The sequence below is a fragment of the Sinocyclocheilus rhinocerous genome, unplaced genomic scaffold (assembly GCF_001515625.1).
Source record: "Sinocyclocheilus rhinocerous isolate Xijiao unplaced genomic scaffold, SAMN03320098_v1.1 scaffold991, whole genome shotgun sequence".
In the NCBI taxonomy this organism is placed as follows: domain Eukaryota; kingdom Metazoa; phylum Chordata; class Actinopteri; order Cypriniformes; family Cyprinidae; genus Sinocyclocheilus; species Sinocyclocheilus rhinocerous.
This window is the reverse complement of record NW_015654505.1, coordinates 620,497-640,660: the sequence shown is the minus strand read 5'-3', so window position 1 is coordinate 640,660 and position 20,164 is coordinate 620,497. Positions and strand designations below refer to the sequence as shown.

At 36.1% G+C, this 20,164-nt stretch overlaps 1 protein-coding gene across 1 annotated transcript in view; it reads right to left on the bottom strand.

Moving 5' to 3' along the window:
* The window catches only part of ythdc2 (YTH domain containing 2), a 26,680-nt gene extending 8,214 nt beyond the window's left edge, over positions 1–18,466 (bottom strand). The window contains exons 1-20 of the mRNA XM_016524054.1: positions 18,272–18,466; positions 17,085–17,278; positions 15,808–15,974; positions 14,072–14,174; positions 13,838–13,994; positions 11,825–11,932; positions 10,874–11,022; positions 10,659–10,794; positions 9,649–9,775; positions 8,007–8,072; positions 7,454–7,632; positions 6,084–6,180; positions 5,746–5,833; positions 5,583–5,663; positions 4,993–5,075; positions 4,802–4,908; positions 4,174–4,292; positions 3,165–3,437; positions 1,835–1,961; positions 366–571 (exon numbers count right to left, since the gene is read on the bottom strand). Of these exons, the coding sequence (XP_016379540.1) occupies positions 366–571; positions 1,835–1,961; positions 3,165–3,437; positions 4,174–4,292; positions 4,802–4,908; positions 4,993–5,075; positions 5,583–5,663; positions 5,746–5,833; positions 6,084–6,180; positions 7,454–7,632; positions 8,007–8,072; positions 9,649–9,775; positions 10,659–10,794; positions 10,874–11,022; positions 11,825–11,932; positions 13,838–13,994; positions 14,072–14,174; positions 15,808–15,974; positions 17,085–17,278; positions 18,272–18,407 (2,703 nt within the window). The 5' untranslated portion in view covers positions 18,408–18,466. The remainder of the gene's footprint in view (positions 1–365; positions 572–1,834; positions 1,962–3,164; positions 3,438–4,173; positions 4,293–4,801; positions 4,909–4,992; positions 5,076–5,582; positions 5,664–5,745; positions 5,834–6,083; positions 6,181–7,453; positions 7,633–8,006; positions 8,073–9,648; positions 9,776–10,658; positions 10,795–10,873; positions 11,023–11,824; positions 11,933–13,837; positions 13,995–14,071; positions 14,175–15,807; positions 15,975–17,084; positions 17,279–18,271) is intronic.
* Between the last annotated feature and the right edge of the window lie 1,698 nt (positions 18,467–20,164).

The following is a 20,164-nucleotide window of genomic DNA, read 5'->3' as shown; positions in this document are numbered from 1 at the left end:
TATAATTGCTAATCAATACATTAAAATCTCTCTCTCTCTCTCTCTATCTACACACACAAATATAATAGTAAATTAATTATATTATAGATATATATACACACACACACACACAAACTAAATAACTATGTATATATATGTATTTCTTTCTACAATAAGAAAATATAATTTTTTTTATTAATCATTATTAAATTAAAATAACTAATAAATTGCATATTAATAAATGCTAAATAATAAATTAATAATTAGATATTTTATAAAATAATAATAAAAAAATATATTTAATTATGTTTGGAAATGAAAAAACATCTTTTTTTTTAATAAGAGCAGAAGCGTGTTCGTCCTGCATTGATCCTCACAGCACTGACCTTCTTGTACTGCGGCTGGCTGAGGACAGAGGTCGGGTGGAAGCGGACCTTCTTCTCTCTGGAGCCCATGAGGCTCAGACTGTCCCGCTCCACATGGATCAGGTTGGGATGCATGCCAGCGACCAGAGCAGCTTTCACTACGGCCCAGTTCTCGGAGTTCTGGTTAACATCACGGATATCACCGCCGCCTCTCGCTCGCACGAACCCTGCAGAACACACCAGAGCACAGCATCTGACGGATCAGAACTCATCTGCTGCTCTCAAGCAGCTCTTATTTGCAAAAGATGAAAACAGGAAGTTGATTTTTAGCAATAATGTATCATTACATATTCTTCACACAGAAGCCATGAGTACAATTTCAATAACTGTGTTTAAAAGAATCATTCTGATTCTGATTCTGATTCTAAAAGACTGCTTCAGGTTCAGTATAAGCTCCACGGATGACATGTGTTGTATAATGTGAGTTACCGCACTTGCAAAAGCTCTGGACAGTGATATTTTAGTATTATTTATATACTATTATAGCATTCATTAATATTATGAATTAACTTTTTTTACATGTTCAGTTTTCTTTTTAATTTTAGTTTAGGTTTTAATTTTATGATGTTCTTTTGTCATTTATTTTAGTTTAGGGGGATTTAATTTCTTTTTAGCGTTTTTTTTTTTACTATTAGTTTTAGCAATTTTAGTACTTTAGTTTGATTTTAGGTTTTAGTAAATTTTATATGTGGATTTGCTATTTTAGTTTTTTTTTTAATACATTTCTGTTCAGTTTTAAATGTTCTGTTTAGCTTTAAATGATTTTTATTTCAGTTTTAGTAATGCTAGTACTTCAATTAATACTTATTTCAGCTGGTTGCAAAGTTTTTAATCTAATATTTATACTTTATTTCAATTATTGCATTTTTTTTATAGTTTTAGTTAACATTAACAACACTGGTTCTAGAGAGTTTAATTAGCAGAACTGTGAGTCACTTTAATTATTCAGTACAGGGTGTTGACATGCGGTTGCTAGGGTACCTGGGATGGTTGCTAAGGTGTTACTATGCAGTTGCTAAGGTACCCTGGGTGGTTGCTAGGGTGTTGCTATGTGGTTGCTAGGGTACCTGGGATGGTTGCTAGGGTGTTGCTATGTGGTTGCTAAGGTACCTTGGGTGGTTGCTAGGGTGTTGCTATGCGGTTGTTAGGGTACCTGGGATGGTTGCTAGGGTGTTGCTATGTGGTTGCTAAGGTATTCTGGGAGGTTGCCAGGGTGTTGCTTTGCGGTTACTATGGTACTCGGGGTGGTTGCTAGGGTGTTACTAGCATGTTGTTAACAGGATTAGCAAGTTACTAGCATGAGTGGATCTTTTTCAGACGGTCAAACAGTATTTTCTTTAGAACCACAGTTTGTGATGTTGTGAATCATCTGGCGCTGGTTTGTGTCTGTTACTAGAGAACATGAACTGTAAAATCTGAGGAAACATCACCTGTAGCTCGAAGCTGTCCCAAAAGTTGTGTTCGCATCCCGACGATGATCTCCATTGTGGCCTGAGAGAGGAAGTTCTTCTCGCAGAACGCTCTTTCCCAGCCATCACTGCGAGCCTTCTGCCAGGCCTGCGTCAACCCACAAATACACACAGGTCTGATTCTCATAACCACATAATTAGTAGGGCAGTCAAGCAATTACAATTTTTCCAAAATTGCATCAAAATTACAATTACGCGATGTGCCGATTAACTAATCACAAACTAATTGCACATGCATTTTGGCTGAGAAATTACCTCCCAAAAGATCAGAAGTCATTACTGTGTTAAACGAAAAAAGCATTGAATAGACATTACAAAAAGTAGCTTTAGAGATAAATTTTTTTATTCAGCATCGCACAAATAATGATAGTAAATGGGTGATTAAAACTTAATGTTTTTTAAATAAATATTGAAATATTAAATGATTTAAAAAAATAAACAAATAAATGATACTCTAAATATGAATCTAAAAGCGCCAGTAGGTGGCATGAGTCATTGAATCATTCATTCAACTGATTCATTCAAAAGGCCAATTTATTTGTAAGTCGCTTTGGATAAAAGCGTCTGCTAAATGACTAAAAGTAAAGTAAAAGTAAAGAAACAAAGGCAGTGTATCTTTATGAAAGAGTCACTGAATCACTGACTCACTTGATTTATTTAAAAGGTGGATTCATTCAAAAACAAAGCAAGTGACTCTTTATGAATGAGGCACTGAATCATTGACTCACTCAATTTGTTCAAAACCGTGGATTCATTCGACGTTTAATGTCTCTGACAGCGCCTGTAGTCACATTTAGCAACTTGTTAGCAACCGTCTTTTTTAAGAAATACAACAGTTCAAAAAAAAATCACAATTGGGGTGTAACTGGTGTGTTTTATGTCGTAGGATTAAACGTGAAAATATCTTGAGCTTGTGTGAACCAAGGACCTTATATGTGACCCTGGACCACAAAACCAGCCACAAGGGTACATTTTTCGAAACTGAGATTCATATATCATCTGAAAGCTGAATAAATAATCTTTCCATATAATGATTTTTGGCATAAAAGAAAAATGTATTTTTTGACCCATACAATGTATTGTTGGCTATTGCTACAAATATACCCCAGCGACTTAACACTGCTTTTGTGCTCCAGGGTCACATATTAAGGGATTTAATCAAACCAAACCCATTGACTCTGGGACGATGGAACCGGAAGTGCTAAAATGCTAACTCGCTTCCAGGTTTTTGCCTACAAAGTGACGTCACAGTTCCTTCACTCTATTAAGTGATATCCTGATGGAGTCTGACCTGAAATGCGCGGAGCAGAGCCATGTGGTCGCTGAAGGTGTTGGCGGTGAAGCGTTTTCTGCACAGCATGGCGGCGCGCTTCTGAGCGGCTTGAGCGGGAAGAACGAAGGGGTCTCTGTGGGCGAGTGTGCAGGCGATGGTGAGGATGGGGTCCAAACACTTCAGCACCACCGCACACAGAACCATCTTCCCTAAATGTGGCTCCACGGGCAGATCAGCGAGGTGATAACCCAGCTCCGTCAGGTTCTCCCAGGGGTCCATAGCGTCGATGGTCTGTGTGGAGAGTCAGTCATTACTGGACTGAAGCAGCTCAGCTTTACTTGATTCTCCATCAATCATGTTTTAGAGTCTCAAATCTGATCCTCAGGATCTTTTGAGGAGCGTTTGTTTCCAGAAGCTTTACTTTCACTGTTCCTCAGCGGAGGAATGATCTTCACAAGCCTCCAGAACATCTCACATCTTCTGAGGAGGCTTTATTTCTTCAGCTCTCAATCACTGCATTATATGTTTGGAGCATTTCAGTCTCATCTCACTGAGACATATTACTGCAGATATAGAGTGATATTTAGATAATTTTATGTCAGTATCTGCTGCACTGTTATGAAGATCTCATCACATTAATATCAGCATCTGCAGCAAATTCATATTTTTGCTCAGTTTGAATAAAATTGAGCTGTTTTCCCCCTCCATATTCTCATTATATCAGATTATATGAGCCGTAAATCCTGATGATCAAATATGATGCTCAACAAAAGACATTTCTGTAGGGCGTGTAAACTTTTGCACAACACTGCATGTGGTATTTTTGAAACCAATTGAGAAAGCAGCAGTTCACATGGATAAAATTATCATTTTATTCACATTATTTATTAAGATCTACACCACTTTTTTCAGTTGCATCGATTGAGGTGTTTACATGAAGGCTCTTCAGTCCGACTTAACCCTCAATCTGATTATAAATGGATCATTTGGTTGCTGCTGTGACACAAGAAAGCAGGTATTGTCTGACCTTCAGCATCTGTACGGCGTGTTTGACTGTGTTCAGGTGAGGTGGCTCCGGTGCTTTAGACAGGAACTCAGCGATCGGACAGGTGACGGGAGCCAGCAGTTTAGTGTGCAGACACAGTAAAATCATCTTTAAAGTTGTTCAAATGAAGTTCTTAGCAATGCATATTACTAATCAAAAATTACGTTTTGATATATTTACGGTAGGAAATTTACAAAATATCTTCATGGAACATGATCTTTACTTAATATCCTAATGATTTTTGGCATAAAAGAAAAATGTATTTTTTGACCCATACAATGTATTGTTGGCTATTGCTACAAATATACCCCAGCGACTTAAGACTGCTTTTGTGCTGCAGGGACACATATGGTTTTTAGGTATTTGCATGAAAAACAGTAGTCTAAATAAATTTAGTATAAATGCATAAATGCTATAGCTTAATCACAAAAATACTGTAATTATATTCCATTACTCCTCCTTCAATACTTTTAATACATGTCTACATTAATAACATAGTAATTATATTATATGTCCCTATTCTGGACACTGGCTGGCCTTTATTCTGGCATGATGCCGCTGTGTTGTATGACGTCTGGTGCAGTGGCGTGTGTGTTTGCACACGCGTGTACCTGTAGCGGCATGCGCAGCAGCTGAGGAATCTGATGCTCCAGCATGTTGTTGAACCTCAGACGGCTGAAGAGATGGAAACAGACGCCTGGTCTGCAGCGGCCCGCTCTAAACAACACGTCACACAGCGTCTCTATCAGTCCTACAATCACACGCTCGTCATGTTTGAGACACAGATGCATGGAGAACTACCTGCCCTTCCTCTGCAGAGCGCTGGCCTTCGATATCCAAACCATCTTCAGCATGGTCACGTTACTCAGAGCGTCATAGGCTTTCTGCGGCACATCACAAGAACGGTTTCATTCTAGACAGCGGCTTTGTCCGGTAATACAAAATTAAAACTGGATTTGTAAAAAAAGGGAAATGGATGCTCTGCAGTGAATGGGTGCCGTCAGAATGAGAGTCCAAACAGCTGATAAAAACATCACAATAATCCACAAGTAATCCACAGCTCTCCAGTCCATCAGTTAACATCTGGAAAAGACAAAAGCTGAAACACATCCAGCATTAAGACGTTTTTAACTCAAATACATCGAGTTCATAATCCATAATAACGCTTCCTCCAGTGGATTATTGTGATGTTTTTATCAGCTGTTTGGACTCTCATTCTGACGGCACCCATTCACTGCAGAGCATCCATTGCTGAGACACTGATGCAATGCTACATTTCTACAAACCTGATGAAGAAACAAACTCATCCTGATCTCGGATGAACTGAGGGTGAGGAAATTAGCAGCACATTGTAATTCCTGTCTGAACTACTTCTTTAACAGCAGACCCACCTCTTTAACTTTGCCGGAGTCGATGACAAAAACAACATCGTTGACTGTAATACTGGTCTCTGCGATGTTGGTCGAGAGAATCTGGTGAATGAGATGAGATTGTCTGAGCTGATGAGTATGAGTCAGTGTGAAGTTTACAGAAATAAGAGAAACAGATACGCACTATTTTGCGAACACCTTTAGGCGTGTTCTTCAAAACCTTCTTCTGGTCTGACGTCTGCATACTAGAGTGTAGTATGAACACCTGAAACCTGGTGATGCACAGTTTATTAACCAATGAAGACATTTTTAAATTTTTTGATCCGTTTTCTTAATAAATGTATCTGGTTTGACTGCAAGCAAATCTAAAGAAATTAAACAATCTTTCAGTAAATGCAATGACTGTTTCTGCCTCTGATGTAATCAAGCATTGGATGGGCAAAAAAAAAAAAAATTATATATTATAATATTTTTATATATATGCCTCACATGTTGGATTCAATGCTACAAACACTCACAGACCTTTGCTGGTGATCTGTAAACCTTTTATCATCAAAGAGGATGCGATCTCTCAGAGAGACAATCTCATCGTAGCCCGGCAGAAATATCAACACTGCGCCTGAGAATGAAAAATATTAACCTGATTAATACCCGTTTTAATATGTTACGAGAATAAAAGACAAACTGTTGAAATGATGTAAAGGTGAAGCACAAGAACATATTCAGCTCAAATTTAAGCCTGAAAACAAAAGACAAAAGAAATTATACTTAATGTGCGCATTACGAATAACACCTATTTTTTTGGCCTATTTATTTATTTATTCATTATTTTCATGACATTTAAGCACATCATCAACCCCTCAATTTTTAAACATAACAAAACAAATCAACGAATACAATAAATAATTACATATTATTCACAATGTAAGGTATTTACACCAGGATTATTATAGTGAACTAAAACTAAAATTGAAAGTAAATTTAAAAAACATTTGTTACTTGAAATAAAATAAACATGAACTGAAATAAAAAAATCAAAAACTTTATTTCAGCTAGTTGCCAAGGCAACATTTCTCATTTTAATTTGGTTTAACACGATGTACTAAAATAACTAAAAAAATTATTTAAAACTAAAATTAATAAAAACTACATAGACAAAAAAAAAACTAAAAATGACAGTTAATAAAACATTAACTAAAATTAAAATGAAAGCAGAAAATATAAAAATTAAAATCAATTCAAATAATAAAAAACTATAATAGTATCTCAATGATAGTACTTGTATTTCTTACTGTAAAATAATAAAAATTACTGTATTACAGTAATACAAATCTATTGGTATTATTAAAAATTAGTATCAATTATATTTAAAGTATGAGAATTATTAAAAAAATATTGCTGTTATTGAAAATAACGAGCATTACAAAAAACGTTAAAATTACAGAATACTGTTTTTATTAATATCATTACACTTTATTTGCTCCGTTTTATTTTGTGAAACCGTACTGCGTATATGGAATAACCGTTTTATAAAAGCAATAAGCCCCGTGAAGCCGTGGTTTACAGTGAATTTATAACAGCTAAGAGGGTTTTAGGCACTCCGCGAACAACGCCCCTTAGCGGTTATAAAATCACTGTAAACCATGGTTTCTTGGGGCTTATTGCTTTATTACAGTGCTACAGTAATGAGAATAATATTTTGTATTACAGTAATGAGAATTTAACAAGAACTGTGCTTAAAATGGGGAAAAAATCTTAATAGTAAAAAAAAAAGAAGATTTAATGAGATTCACACCTAAACAGCAGGAACTCAAAATAAAGACTTCAAAACAAGAACAGATCAAGTATCTGTTGTTGCCCACAGCAGTTATGAATATGATTTTTGGTCTCACCCTCGTCAGAGCTCTGGCAGATGCTGGAGAGCAGATGCAGGATGAGATCCAGGTCGACTTTCTCATCGTCGAAGCTATGATGATACGCTTTGAGAAGCTCCTGGTCCTCAGGATTCAGCTCTGATGCAGCCGTCTGAACCAGAGACGACTCGTCCAGCTGACCTGCTTCAACACACCATCTGCACACACACCACACACACACACACCACACACACACACGACACACACACACACACACACACAGACACAGACACACACACAGACACACACACACAGACACAGACACACACACAGACACACACACACAGACACAGACACAGACACAGAGACACACACACAGACACACAGACACACAGACACACACACAGACACACAGAGACACAGACACACACACAGACAGACACAGACAGACAGACAGACAGACAGACAGAAACGCACGCACACGCACACGCGCACGCACACGTACACGCACACACACACAGACACATTACCATGCACTCTGCATGGGCTGTAAGGACAGAATCTGTGAGATGAAGTCAAACGCGGGGCTCACATGTGAGACTCCAGCAGATCTACAGCCTCAGTTTGATTGAAGTGTTTGGCCCAGTCAAGAGCCGTCCTGAAATAAACATCACATTTACATTTATTGACTGATGTTTCAAAAAGTGACTGAGATTTGTTGCTGGTTACTGAACTTGTTAGAGACGAGCAGCTCAAGTGATTCTGAACAATGATCTGATCTGAACAATTCAAGCGGCACACTTCATTGCTGATCGAGTTATGAATTTAATTCAATGTGATGTGCAAAGCAAGCTTTTACAGAAGGATGAAGTAGTTCAAAACTATATTATGTATAAGTGACTGTACTCACTGTAACTCATTTCACAAAATGTTTATGAAAAACTAAATTAACTAAAATAAGATTTTTTACAAGTGGATCTGAGGGAAAAATTATATGCTATTTTTTATGGTAGGACCACCTAAACAATGTATGGTAGACAGCGTTATTTTAATATTATGGTTAGTTTTAATTAACCATTATTTGTAATTGTCATTTCATTTTAGGGTTAATTTTAATATCATAGTTTTTCTTTAATATTTAGAATTTTTTTTTTTAAATTTTCCTCTATAATTTTATTAGATATTTTTAACTTATTTAATTTTAGTTATTTTAGTACTTCAAGTTATATAACTTGCATATATACATATATATATATAAAATGTAACTAATTTTTTAGTATAACCTCAAGTACTAAAATAACTACATAAACTAAAACTAATAAATAGAAAATATATATTATAAATTTTCTATATATTACCGATCATCTACAATTTATATATTATCTATATAGAAATAAAAAAAATTATAAAAATGACAAAAACACACAACAAAAATACTAAAAAGTGAAACCGTAAAAGTGAAAACAGAAAAAGAAAATATTTTACATACATATCTGTGTGTGTTTAGGTGTATGTATATGCATAAACTACAGTGTATATACACTATAAGGACAAAAGTATCTTTAGAACAGAAAAAGGCACTTCCAAAACTGTGGCAACAAAGGTGGAAACATAATTCATGTATTTAAAACTTGTATTTCCATCTCTGCTGCAACGGTTTTGGAAGTGTCTAAAATAAATGCACCTATATGTGCAAGTCATCAGTGTTTGGTGATGAGTTTTTGGCTCAAGGTCTGCATTGCAACAGTTTTGGAAGTGTCTAAAATAAATGCACCTATATGTGCAAGTCATCAGTGTTTGGTGATGAGTTTTCGGCTCAAGGTCTGCATTTAAAGTCACAGCAGACCAGTCAAGTTCTTCCACACTGACTCAATCAATCATTTCTTTTTTAACCTTGCCTTATACACAGAGGCATTGTTGTGTTAGAATAGAAAAGGGTCCTGGTCCAAACTGTTGCTGTGAAATTAGAAGCACACAATTCCCTAAAATATCATTATATGCTCCAAAATTAAGATTTGTACTCGTGGAAATTACTAAAGTAATTCATTAGAATTAAAGTAGTTCATTAGAACTTTTGTCCATACAGTGTATGATTAGTGACTTGGTGCTTGTTTATTTTGTTCAAGAAAGTGTTTTGTATGGCTTTAGCTTTAATTAACAGTAGTAAGCCCACTGGTAGATATCAGAAACTCTCTCTGCTCTGTTGTGTGTGTTTTGTGTTTCTGACTCCTCACCAGCCGTTGGAGGCTTTGATGTTGGCGTTCGCACCCATGCTGAGGAGCTGCTCCATCTGGCTGAGAAAACCCCGTCCGGAAGACACCATCAGCGGCGTGGCGCTCGTCTCGCTGTGTCTGTAATCCACTGAAAGAGCACAAACACATGAGAACAGCACAGCAGAAGCACACCATACTCAATTACAATTAACAGGGTTCGTACAGAAACTGCTAAATGAAATTCCAGGACTTTTCAAGCACTACTCTTTTGGCTTTCAAAGACTAAAATCAGAGATCTCACTTATCATTTCTCTAGCAAATAACATTGTTTATTTTTGTAAAATGGTCTTTTGTGCAATCATCTGCACACGCAAAGTTGGTTGATAACATATCTGCAATAAAGTAATAGCTTAGTTAACAATTACATGCCACGGGAAGTCAATCGAACTTAACATTTTCATATAAAGCGGATAGTTCCGGTCCTTGATTCTGATTGGCTGAGCTGCCGTGTTCGAAGCTGTTGTAAATTACTCTACAAAGTAACATACACCTTTGTTTACGTTTGTGTGTTGCTCGGCAACCACTTTGTAGCAACCACAACTGTTTCTGAGGAGCTACATTGTTTGGTGGAAGAATACTGTTTTTATTAATATCATTACACTTTATTTGCTCCGTTTTATTTTGTGAAACCTTGCTACGTATATGGAATAACCGTTTTATAAAAGCAATAAGCCCCGTGAAGCCGTGGTTTACAGTGAATTTATAACAGCTAAGGGGGTTTTAGGCACGCCGCGAACAACGCCCCTTAGCTGTTATAAAATCACTGTAAACCACGGCTTCACGGGGTTTATTGCTTTATTATACTGATATTGTTTATTTCTTACTCCGTAAAAACGTACCAGAACTGTAGCATTTGTTATAATAAGGCTAGCATTACCAGGCCAATAATGACTTCTTTTTTCAAATTAATCTAAATAGCATTTGTTATGAACAGCCTGCACATATAAAAACAAAAGCTACAACAGCCCTACCGCTGATGTTCTCGTTCAGGATCAGATTGAAGAGCTGCACGAAGGCATCGGCATCTTGGTTCAAGAAGATGTTGGAGATGCAGGCGTCCATTTCTCTGAGCAGCCAGGGCTCCAGTGTGGCCACGTCCTTCTCGCTCTGCAGAAATGCTCGGAAATCAGACTGTATTCCAGCAAACACACGTTTAAGGAGAAAGAATGGCATGCAGAGAAAGTACCATCTGACTGAAGACACTGTCGCCGCCGTCATCCAGCAGGTCGTTCTCCTGCAGGACACAAGTGTGTGTCTTTTCCCTCGGAGCCTCCGGCTGTAAGACGTCTAGACGGGCGTCACACCACTCTGTCAGAGACGTCTGCTGTCTCTCCTCTGAACACACACACACACACACACACGAGTCTGTAAACGTTTGGCTTGATGGACATATAACGGCTTTGCTTGATCAAAATTACAGCAAAAACTGTGAAATATTATTTCAATGTGGCGGTAATGCGATGTATCGCGATAATGAACAGCTGAACAGCAGAAATGCAGCCGTTGCCACGGAAACCAAACAGCTGCGTTACTTTGTTTCTGAAACGTTTTTGAATCAGGGCTCTACGCTTACTTTTCTTTTTAGGAGGAACTTGAAAAATTTGGGAGCACGGTCAAATTTTTGGGAGCACCTTATAATCAATAACCCAAAATTTGATAAAAAATTAGCCTTCCCATTACGAGGTGATATTTGACTCCTCAAAAGTGATTTACAGTGGAAATTTGTGACCCTGGACAACAAAACCAGTCATTCTATTCATCTGAATCCTGAAAAATAAAATGTATCACGGTTTCCACAAAAATATTGTGCAGCACAACTGTTTTCAGCATTGATAATAATCAGAAATGTTTGTTGAGCAGCAAATCAGCATATTAGAATGATTTCTGAAGATCATGTGACACTGAAGACTGGAGTAATGATGCTGAAAATACAGCTGCGCATCACAGAAATAAATTACAGTTTAACAGATATTCACATAGAAAACAGCTGTTTTACATTCTAATAATATTTCACTGTTTTTACTGTATTTTGATTAAATAAATGCAGCCTTGGTGAGCAGAAGAGACTAGAAACATAACAAAAATCGTAATTATCCCAAACGTCTGACCAGTAGTGTATTTTAGCTAAAAGCATCACCTTTCTGCGCCTCCTTCTTGTACTTCATCATGTCTTTGTTTGTGTAGCCGGTGGTCCGCAGGATGTCCTCCAGAAACAGCTGCTTGACCTCATATGGACAACCTTTGACTTCAAAGAAAATTCAACGTTATTATTCAACAATCGCATCTGAAAGCATCAAATCCGGTGAATTATGACACAGACATTCATATATGATGTTCATCAGGGTTGTGCTCCATTCAGAATTAAACTTAAGAGTAGAACTCAAGAACTCAATTCCTGAAGATAGAAATGTGGATTTGCAGAAATGTAAATGAAACGCTAATTAAAGTATTTTAAATAAAAAAAAATAACATGCCACTGAACATCCCTGAACACACATTTTCTGTGAAGCTGCTTTGAAACTGTGAAAAAAGCGCTAAACAAACAAGAATTGAAATTGAATTAAAATAGACTGAAATTAAAATATATAGGTGTAGTTTGTAACAAAAGATTTCATTTCACAGCTTGAATAAACCAATAAACAGGCTCTCTTCAAACATTAGTTGATCTTAATAATCAATGTTTTAAATTCCATCCATTTAAAATAGATGCATATTATTATATTTTACATATATTTTATTGAGGAAGAACCAGAATTCTGTAATTTCCGCAAAATCTTCAAAATAGCAGCACAACTTTTTGGATTAGTGAAAGCCCACTGTGTGTTTTGGCCACTTCAAATCAGTTATGAAATCTGTTTTGGTAACACTTCGCAAAAAGTTTCCACTAGTTAATGCATTAGATTTGCTACAGTATTCATTCATCTTTGTTTGCAATAGTAATAAAAACTGTATTGTTTGCTCAGGTTCATGAAATAAAGTTAACGGATACAACTTTTGATTTTAATAATGCATTAGTAAATGATGAAATTAACATCTACCAAGATTAACAAATGCTTTAGAAGTATGTTTCATTGTTTGTTCATGCTAACTAACGTAGTTGCAGAGATGCAAACAGGTAAGGGGCAAAAAAAGGTGACAACACTGCATGGATCGGGTGCATGCATGGTATTATTTTTATAATATATAATATTTTTATTACCTTATATGTCCAAAACGTAAAGAGTAAAGAAAATACTATACAAAAATGATTGAAACAACCAGGGGCCAGTTGCATAAACTTAGCCACCATGTTAAGACTGTATTAGTCTTAGTAGACATAGATATATATATGTAGATGCCTTATTAGTGACTGTTTCAATGGGCCGCGGAAATCTACTTGTATATATATCTATGTCTACTATGCCAGAGCACGTACATGCGTCACACGCCAGATGTTGGACATTGCAGTGCATCAGAGGTAAAAAAATGATATAAATACTGTTCAGTTTCTTGCACAGACCGATCGTTTCGTGTGTTTACACATCAATGTATCGTCACGAGCTGCAGGGTGTAATTTGGTTTTGTTTGTGTATGTTTTTTTGACTCTCAAAGCCGTGATTCCCATTCACTTCCATTATATGACTGACAGACTGCAACAGTTTGAGTTAAAAATCTCCGTTTGTGTTCTACTGAAGAAACAAAGTCACCTACATCTCAAATGCCCTGGGGGTAAGCAGATAAACATCACATTTTCATTTTTGGGTGGACTATCCCTTTAAGAACTAGTTTGACCAACTAGCAGTTGCTAAGGGTCTTACTCTTCCAACACAAATAAGACCAATCTACCTTTTCATAACTGAATTAAAAAAAGTTATGACCAGGTCTTGAAGAAACACAAAATTAGATGACTAACTTTTTAAGAGTGGTCTAAACCGTTTATGCAACCGGCCCCAGTTCATTATTTACCCTGAGACCCCCCCCCATAAAAACACTTTCTCACTGTATCTAAGCAAATCTCACTGGTAACCTATTTTGATCTCATAAAAGTGAGTTGTCACTGAAAGCTGAGGAGTTTGCATCGATGTAGCTGTTAAAGATTGGAAACTTATTGTAAAGTGTTGCCAATGTTTCTCTATCATGAACACAAGGTGTTTTCTATCCGTTCTCTTACTGTGAATAACAGGACAGGCTCCGAAGTATCTGACAAACAGATTGACGTCCAGAGTAGCGCTGGAAAGGATCAGCTTCAGCGACGGCGTCTTCTGGACAAGCTCCTTCATCTTCGTGAGTAAGAAGTCGGTCAGGCCGTCTCGCTCGTGCACCTCGTCCTGCCGGAGCAGAAGTGGTTAAGATCCGGGCCGGAGAACACAGAGAAACGTTAGTCCAGAGTTTGTGCGCTGCTCACCACGATGACATGCGTGACGGTGGACAGGGCTTCGTCTCCGGACATCAGCGTCCGCAGCAGAACTCCACTCGTGCAAAACGTCAGCAGGGTTTTAGGGGAAACTCTGAGGAGCGGCGAATACCCACAATTCATCAGCACGATTGCAGTTACTTAGATGGAGACACTTGTGCTGCTATACACAAACATGGTTCTGTCATGCTGACTAGTTGTTGACAGAGTAGGATTGTGCTATATGTGTCATCTTCTAGGATAATATGTGACCCTGGAGCACAAAACAAGTCATAAGGGTAAATTTTTTTGAAACTGAGATTGATACATCATCTGAAAGCTGAATAAATAATCTTTCCATTGACGTATGGTTTGTTAGGATAGGACAATATTTGAAAATCTGGAATCTGAGGGTGCAAAAAAATCAAAATATTGAGAAAATCACCTTTAAAGTTGTCCAAATTAAGTTCTTAGCGATGCATATTACTAATAAAAAATTAAGTTTTGATATATTTACGGTAGGAAACTTACAAAATATCTTCATGGAACATGATCTTTACTTAATATCCTAATGATTTTTGGCATAAAAGAGAAATGTATAATTTTGACCCATACAATGTATTGTTGGCTATTGCTACAAATATACCTGTGCTGCTTATGACTGCTTTTGTGCTCCAGGGTCACATATAGTAATTATTGTTTTAACAATGTGTGAGCTAAAATTAACAAGTATATCACATGCTTTGAGAGTGCACACGTGTGATGTAGTCTGTTTGAATGACATTAAAATTCATTAAAGTTTTGTCTTATATCTTTATATCATGTGATATAGTTTAACAATATCACACCAGCAAGAGTGATATTTTTCCCCAATATCTGCATGACTGCAAATGTCATATTGATTTTACACAAGTTCAATAACAAGTTAACATTACAATTTAAACAAAATATTGTCTGTTTTTGCCTTATTTAATGAATCTTCATTTTGAACGAATCAGTTTAATGAATGATTCAATGACCTAATGAATCAGCTGTCTGAACTAATCGTTTGAATGAATGACTCAAAGGCTCTTTAGGACTCATTATGCAATTTTTTAAAATCATTTCATAATTAAATTCACATTTTTAAAAAATCTCATTGGATTATTTACGCAATTGTGATTGCAGTGTAAATGCATCTAATGGTAAATGCATCAATTATTCAAATTTGATTAATTTTCATTAAAATATTAAACATTAAGACATATTCGTAACTTGAAATAAAATAATTATGTAAAGTAAGGAGATAGTTTTGAACTCTGGTTATGAACTTGCTCAAATATTGATTTCGGATCATTTTTAACCAAAAAAAAGTTACATTTTAAAACCTTAAACTTATTTTATTTTAGCTAGTTTCCAAGGCAACATTTCTCATTTTCATTCAGTTTAACTAACTGAAAAAAACTAAAACTGAAATAAAAATTAATAAAAACTACATAGACATATTTAAAAATAACAAAAGCTAATAAAAAAATGGCAAAAAACACAAAATTACTACAACTTTAACTAAAATTAACATGAAAGCAGAAAATATAAATATAAAATCTAATTCAAAATATTAGCAAAAGCTATAATAGTATCTCAATGATACTAAAATAACAGATTGACATAAAACATGATGCATGCATCTAATAAGGCTATTGGAAAAAATTGCATTATATATATCAGCAAACTCCCAGATAATATCGCTCAGCCCTATAACGCAGTACCTGCTCTCCAGACGGATCTGATAGCCGATGGTCTGTCCGATCTTCTCGCCGCGCTCGGCCGCCACGCGCTCCGCCACAGCGATGGTCGCCAGCCTCCTGGGCTGAGTGCAGAAGATCCGGCAGGGAATCCCGCTCCGACAGCAGTCATCCAGCAGGAACTGTGGGATCTGGGAGAGGAAGTCAGTTCAGATGGATTTATTCTCTCATTAAGAGCATTTAATCCGGAAAAACCAACACTCGGCATTATAATTTATTTCTGCACTTTCTCAGGGTTTCCCAAATGGGGTTCAAGAGTTGATGACAACCTAATAATTAATTATATCCCATGCAAAATGAAATAAATACATGAGGCTGCATGAAAATTGTGATTTCAAATCAAAGGCACTGCATTTGCATTGAACATGCATTTGGAAATGCAAGATAGGCTAGATTCACTTCATGTTAAAGGCGTCATCGGATGCCCATTTTCTACAAGTTGGTATGATTCTTTAGGGTCTTAATGAAAAGTCTATAACATACTTCGGTTAAAAATTCTCAATGGTAGTGTAAAACCACACCCTTTTTACCGTCAAAAACAGCTCTGTTCACAGCGAGCCGTTTCGGTGCATGTCCCTTTAAAGGAGACATATTATGCCCCCTTTTTACAATATGTTATATAAGTCTCTGGTGTCCCCAGAATGTGTCTGTGAAGTTTCAGCTCAAAATACTCTACAGATCATTTATTATATCATTTTGAAAATGCCTATTTTGTGTGGAAGCAGAAACACGCTGTTTTTCGTGCCCGTCTCTTTAAATGCAAATGAGCTGCTGCTCCCCGCCCCTTTTTCCTGCGCCATTACAGCTCAGACCTGCTAAAAACATCTGTTTTGGTTCTGATTATCATGTTTATTGCGCTGAAATCATGCGTAATCAAAATGACGGCGCCGTGGGTGTAAACTTACAGATTAAGGGGCGGTAATATTATAATGAGATCCCTTTGCCACGTCACCAAGGGAGCGAAATCAGACGCGCTCGTTTTCTCAGACGCTTGCAGAAAAAGGCTTAACAAAACAAAGTTACTGGGTTAATCTTTTTCATGTTTCCTTTGTTGGAAGATGCACCGGGGACCTGATTATAGCACTTAAAACCTGGTCAGATTTTCATGATATGTCACTTTTAAATGCTAATGAGCTCTTCTGACTCCGCCCCTCTCTTCTGTGGGGCGATGAGCCGTTCTCATCAGACTGTAAACTTTAGCCGCATTCATCGTGACAGTATCTGATTCTGACAGGCCTCACCTGTGTGGTTTTGCCGGAGCCGGTCTCACCCAAAACCAGCACCACCTGGTTCTCCCTGATGGTTTGGATGATCTCCTCCTGGCGTTCAAACACGGGCAGCGCTCTCCGGAAACAGTCCAGTTCAGACGGGCCTCGTTTCTGAGGAACCTGAGAAATACCGTGACTCAGACGACCGCTGGTCCTGCTTTTACTGTCTGGAGGAACCAACCAATGCAAGAACAACATATAATACATTTTATATTCATATTCAAATGGAAGACCATACTTAAAAAATATCACCAAAAATGTTTTGTTTATTATTTTAGGGTCCTGTAAAAAAATCCCAAATTTCATATTCTTTTATTTAAAATGTATTTATTTACTTTTTTTCCCCCCTCAGTTTTAATATTTCTGAATTCATTTTTTCCCCGTGCTTATTCGTCTGGATTCTGTTCTAATGCTAAAATAAAATTTTAGCAATCAAAAAGCATGTCTAATTAATTAAAACTCTGAAACCTAATTTAATAATATATTAACATTTTAAAACAATTTATTAAAGGTTTAACAAAAACCTAATTTTTAAGGTCTTATGAAATGCAATGTCCTATGAATTAAAATTCTTAAATTCAGTGTTTTATTTTTTCTGCACTCCGTTTTAATGGTTTAATTAAATTGTAATAATTAAAAAGCATGTTTAATAATTATTTATTAATCAAAATGCATTTCACAATAATAGCGCCCTATCAAATGTTTTATTTTTCAGAAATTCTATGTTGCCTTTTTTCTGTATTTATGACTTATTAAATTTGATATTATCAAAAAAGTATTATTTAATAACAAAAATGGTGGTAATCAAACAAAGTCATAAAATGTAAACAACTTAATTTATCTTTTAAAATGTAATCAAATGAAAATGAACAATTCCTTTTATTTTTGGCAAACACGAACAAAGTATTGCACAATGGGGGTTTAAAGTTTTTAAACTAAAACAAAAACAAAAAATTGCTACACTTCTAAAAAAATAAGTATTATTATTCTATTATTAATTTTACTAATATTTTATTTGAGAAGTACACTCTGCTGTGCAATAGCAATATATTTAGTAATATATGTCTGTCATAATTTCTTCAAGTTAAACCAAACTTTTATTTTGGCAGGTTGTGGTGAAGATCTTTGAGTTTGGGTGTCTTCTGCAGTAGGAGACTCACCGCTGGCGTCAGGAGAAGTGAAGACGGCTCTCTCTGTGCGCGGCTGCAGCTCACTGCGCTCTTTATTGGTGATGGGGAACCTCTGCAGGAGGCTCTGCACCATGTGTTTGGAGTTGTGAGAAAGGTTACAGGTCATGATGGAGCGAGACGCCTCCGTCCCGTCCTTCTTCCTCACCGTAAGATATCGACCGGAGCCTTTCCTGCGACAACAGTTCACAAGAACTTCATATTATACACATTACAACTATAATTTACAATATTATTATTGAGTTATTGAACTGTATTGAGCTGAACAACTATTGCATTCAGTAGAGCTGCTTATAAATTTAATTTGTTTCACAATCGATGAATTTCACAATATTAACACGGTTATTTTCCTGTTTATTACTGTGAAGCTGCTTTGAAACAATCTCTGCAATGTATAAAGCACTATAGAAATAAAAGTGGCTTGACTATTTAAGCAGCACCCTATGGGGTCATCTGTGCAAACAATGGCATCTATGCCTTAAAATAATTAAAAAGGTAAAAGCAATAAAAGTCAAAAATGAAAGAACTTTTAGACGACTTTGTTCACAAAGCTCTTGAAATGAGTTCAAACCTTTCTCGTCGCTGTACTGGAACCTTTCCAGAGCGATATTTACAGCGATTTTGACCTCTTCATCGATCCTGATGTCTTTGAGTCCTTTGGCTTTCAGAGAAGCCGTCTGTTTAGACGGGTTTGTGTGGGATTTTTGCGCTCCACGTGACATTTCTCCCTGCATGCAAGAATAGAAAGCCAAAATAATGGGTTATTCTGTCAGTAACTGCGCATTAGAGTTTGAAAAAGCTACATTTTCCATATCTTACTTTTATTATTAACACAATTTAGTATGAAGTGACGGCTGGCCTCACAATATAGCTGATAACTTCAATGATTTATGACATAATAATTTACAAGTACTGTATTTTACTTGATTAGTTGTATTATACATGACTTATTTAATTACTTACCCAAGTAACATTTAGAACAAGCAAACAGAAGATATAAATATGAAACCACACACAATGTAATGATGAACTCAGTGCGTGTTAGCTTCGAAAGCTAAACTTATGTATCGTTATTTAACGCTAAAATACTATCATCACTGCACTGACACCTACTCAGATAGCACAAAGAACAAGAAAAGATAGTGTTTTACCTCAAATGTTCCTTAATATTGTGTTTTTAGCAATCGAGTTCATTCATTGAGCTTCACGAGTAGCATTAGCATCATTACACGGCTTATTTAGAGAGCGATAATAATAAAACCAAATCATCTTACGCGTTTGGAGTATCTGAGGAGAACAGACCGCGTGAAAGCAGACAGCTGTAAGGAATCCGGAGAGTTTGATTCGGTTTCTGTCAGTCTGATGCGATTGGGTTCGTGTTTCTGTCGGTACGGAAGTAACCTTTAAAATTTTACATAGATACTACCCAGTAAATAATTTTCTTGTTAAATTAAAAAATAATATTGATTTGAATTGTTCTTTTTGTAATATGATTACTTGAAACTTTGTTTAATTTATTTTGGCATTGCTCTCATATTAATAAAAATAAAAAATCGATAAATTGCAATATTTGAGTTCTTATACATTTAAACATAATTTTACTATAAACAAATATATGAATGATAATACAATTAAATAACATATAGAGACGGTCAGGAAGTAACACAAGGTCATTATGCCATAGATGTGTATTATTCGTTTAATAGACAGTAGCTACAATATGAGATATTTCAACCAAACCGATATCAAATATGGGTAAAGAATCAAGGAGTTTGTACTTTTATTAAATGTGTTATATATTATAAATCACATTTTAATTTATAATTATGTTAAGGGTTACACTTTGACATCATTAGTGACATCAGT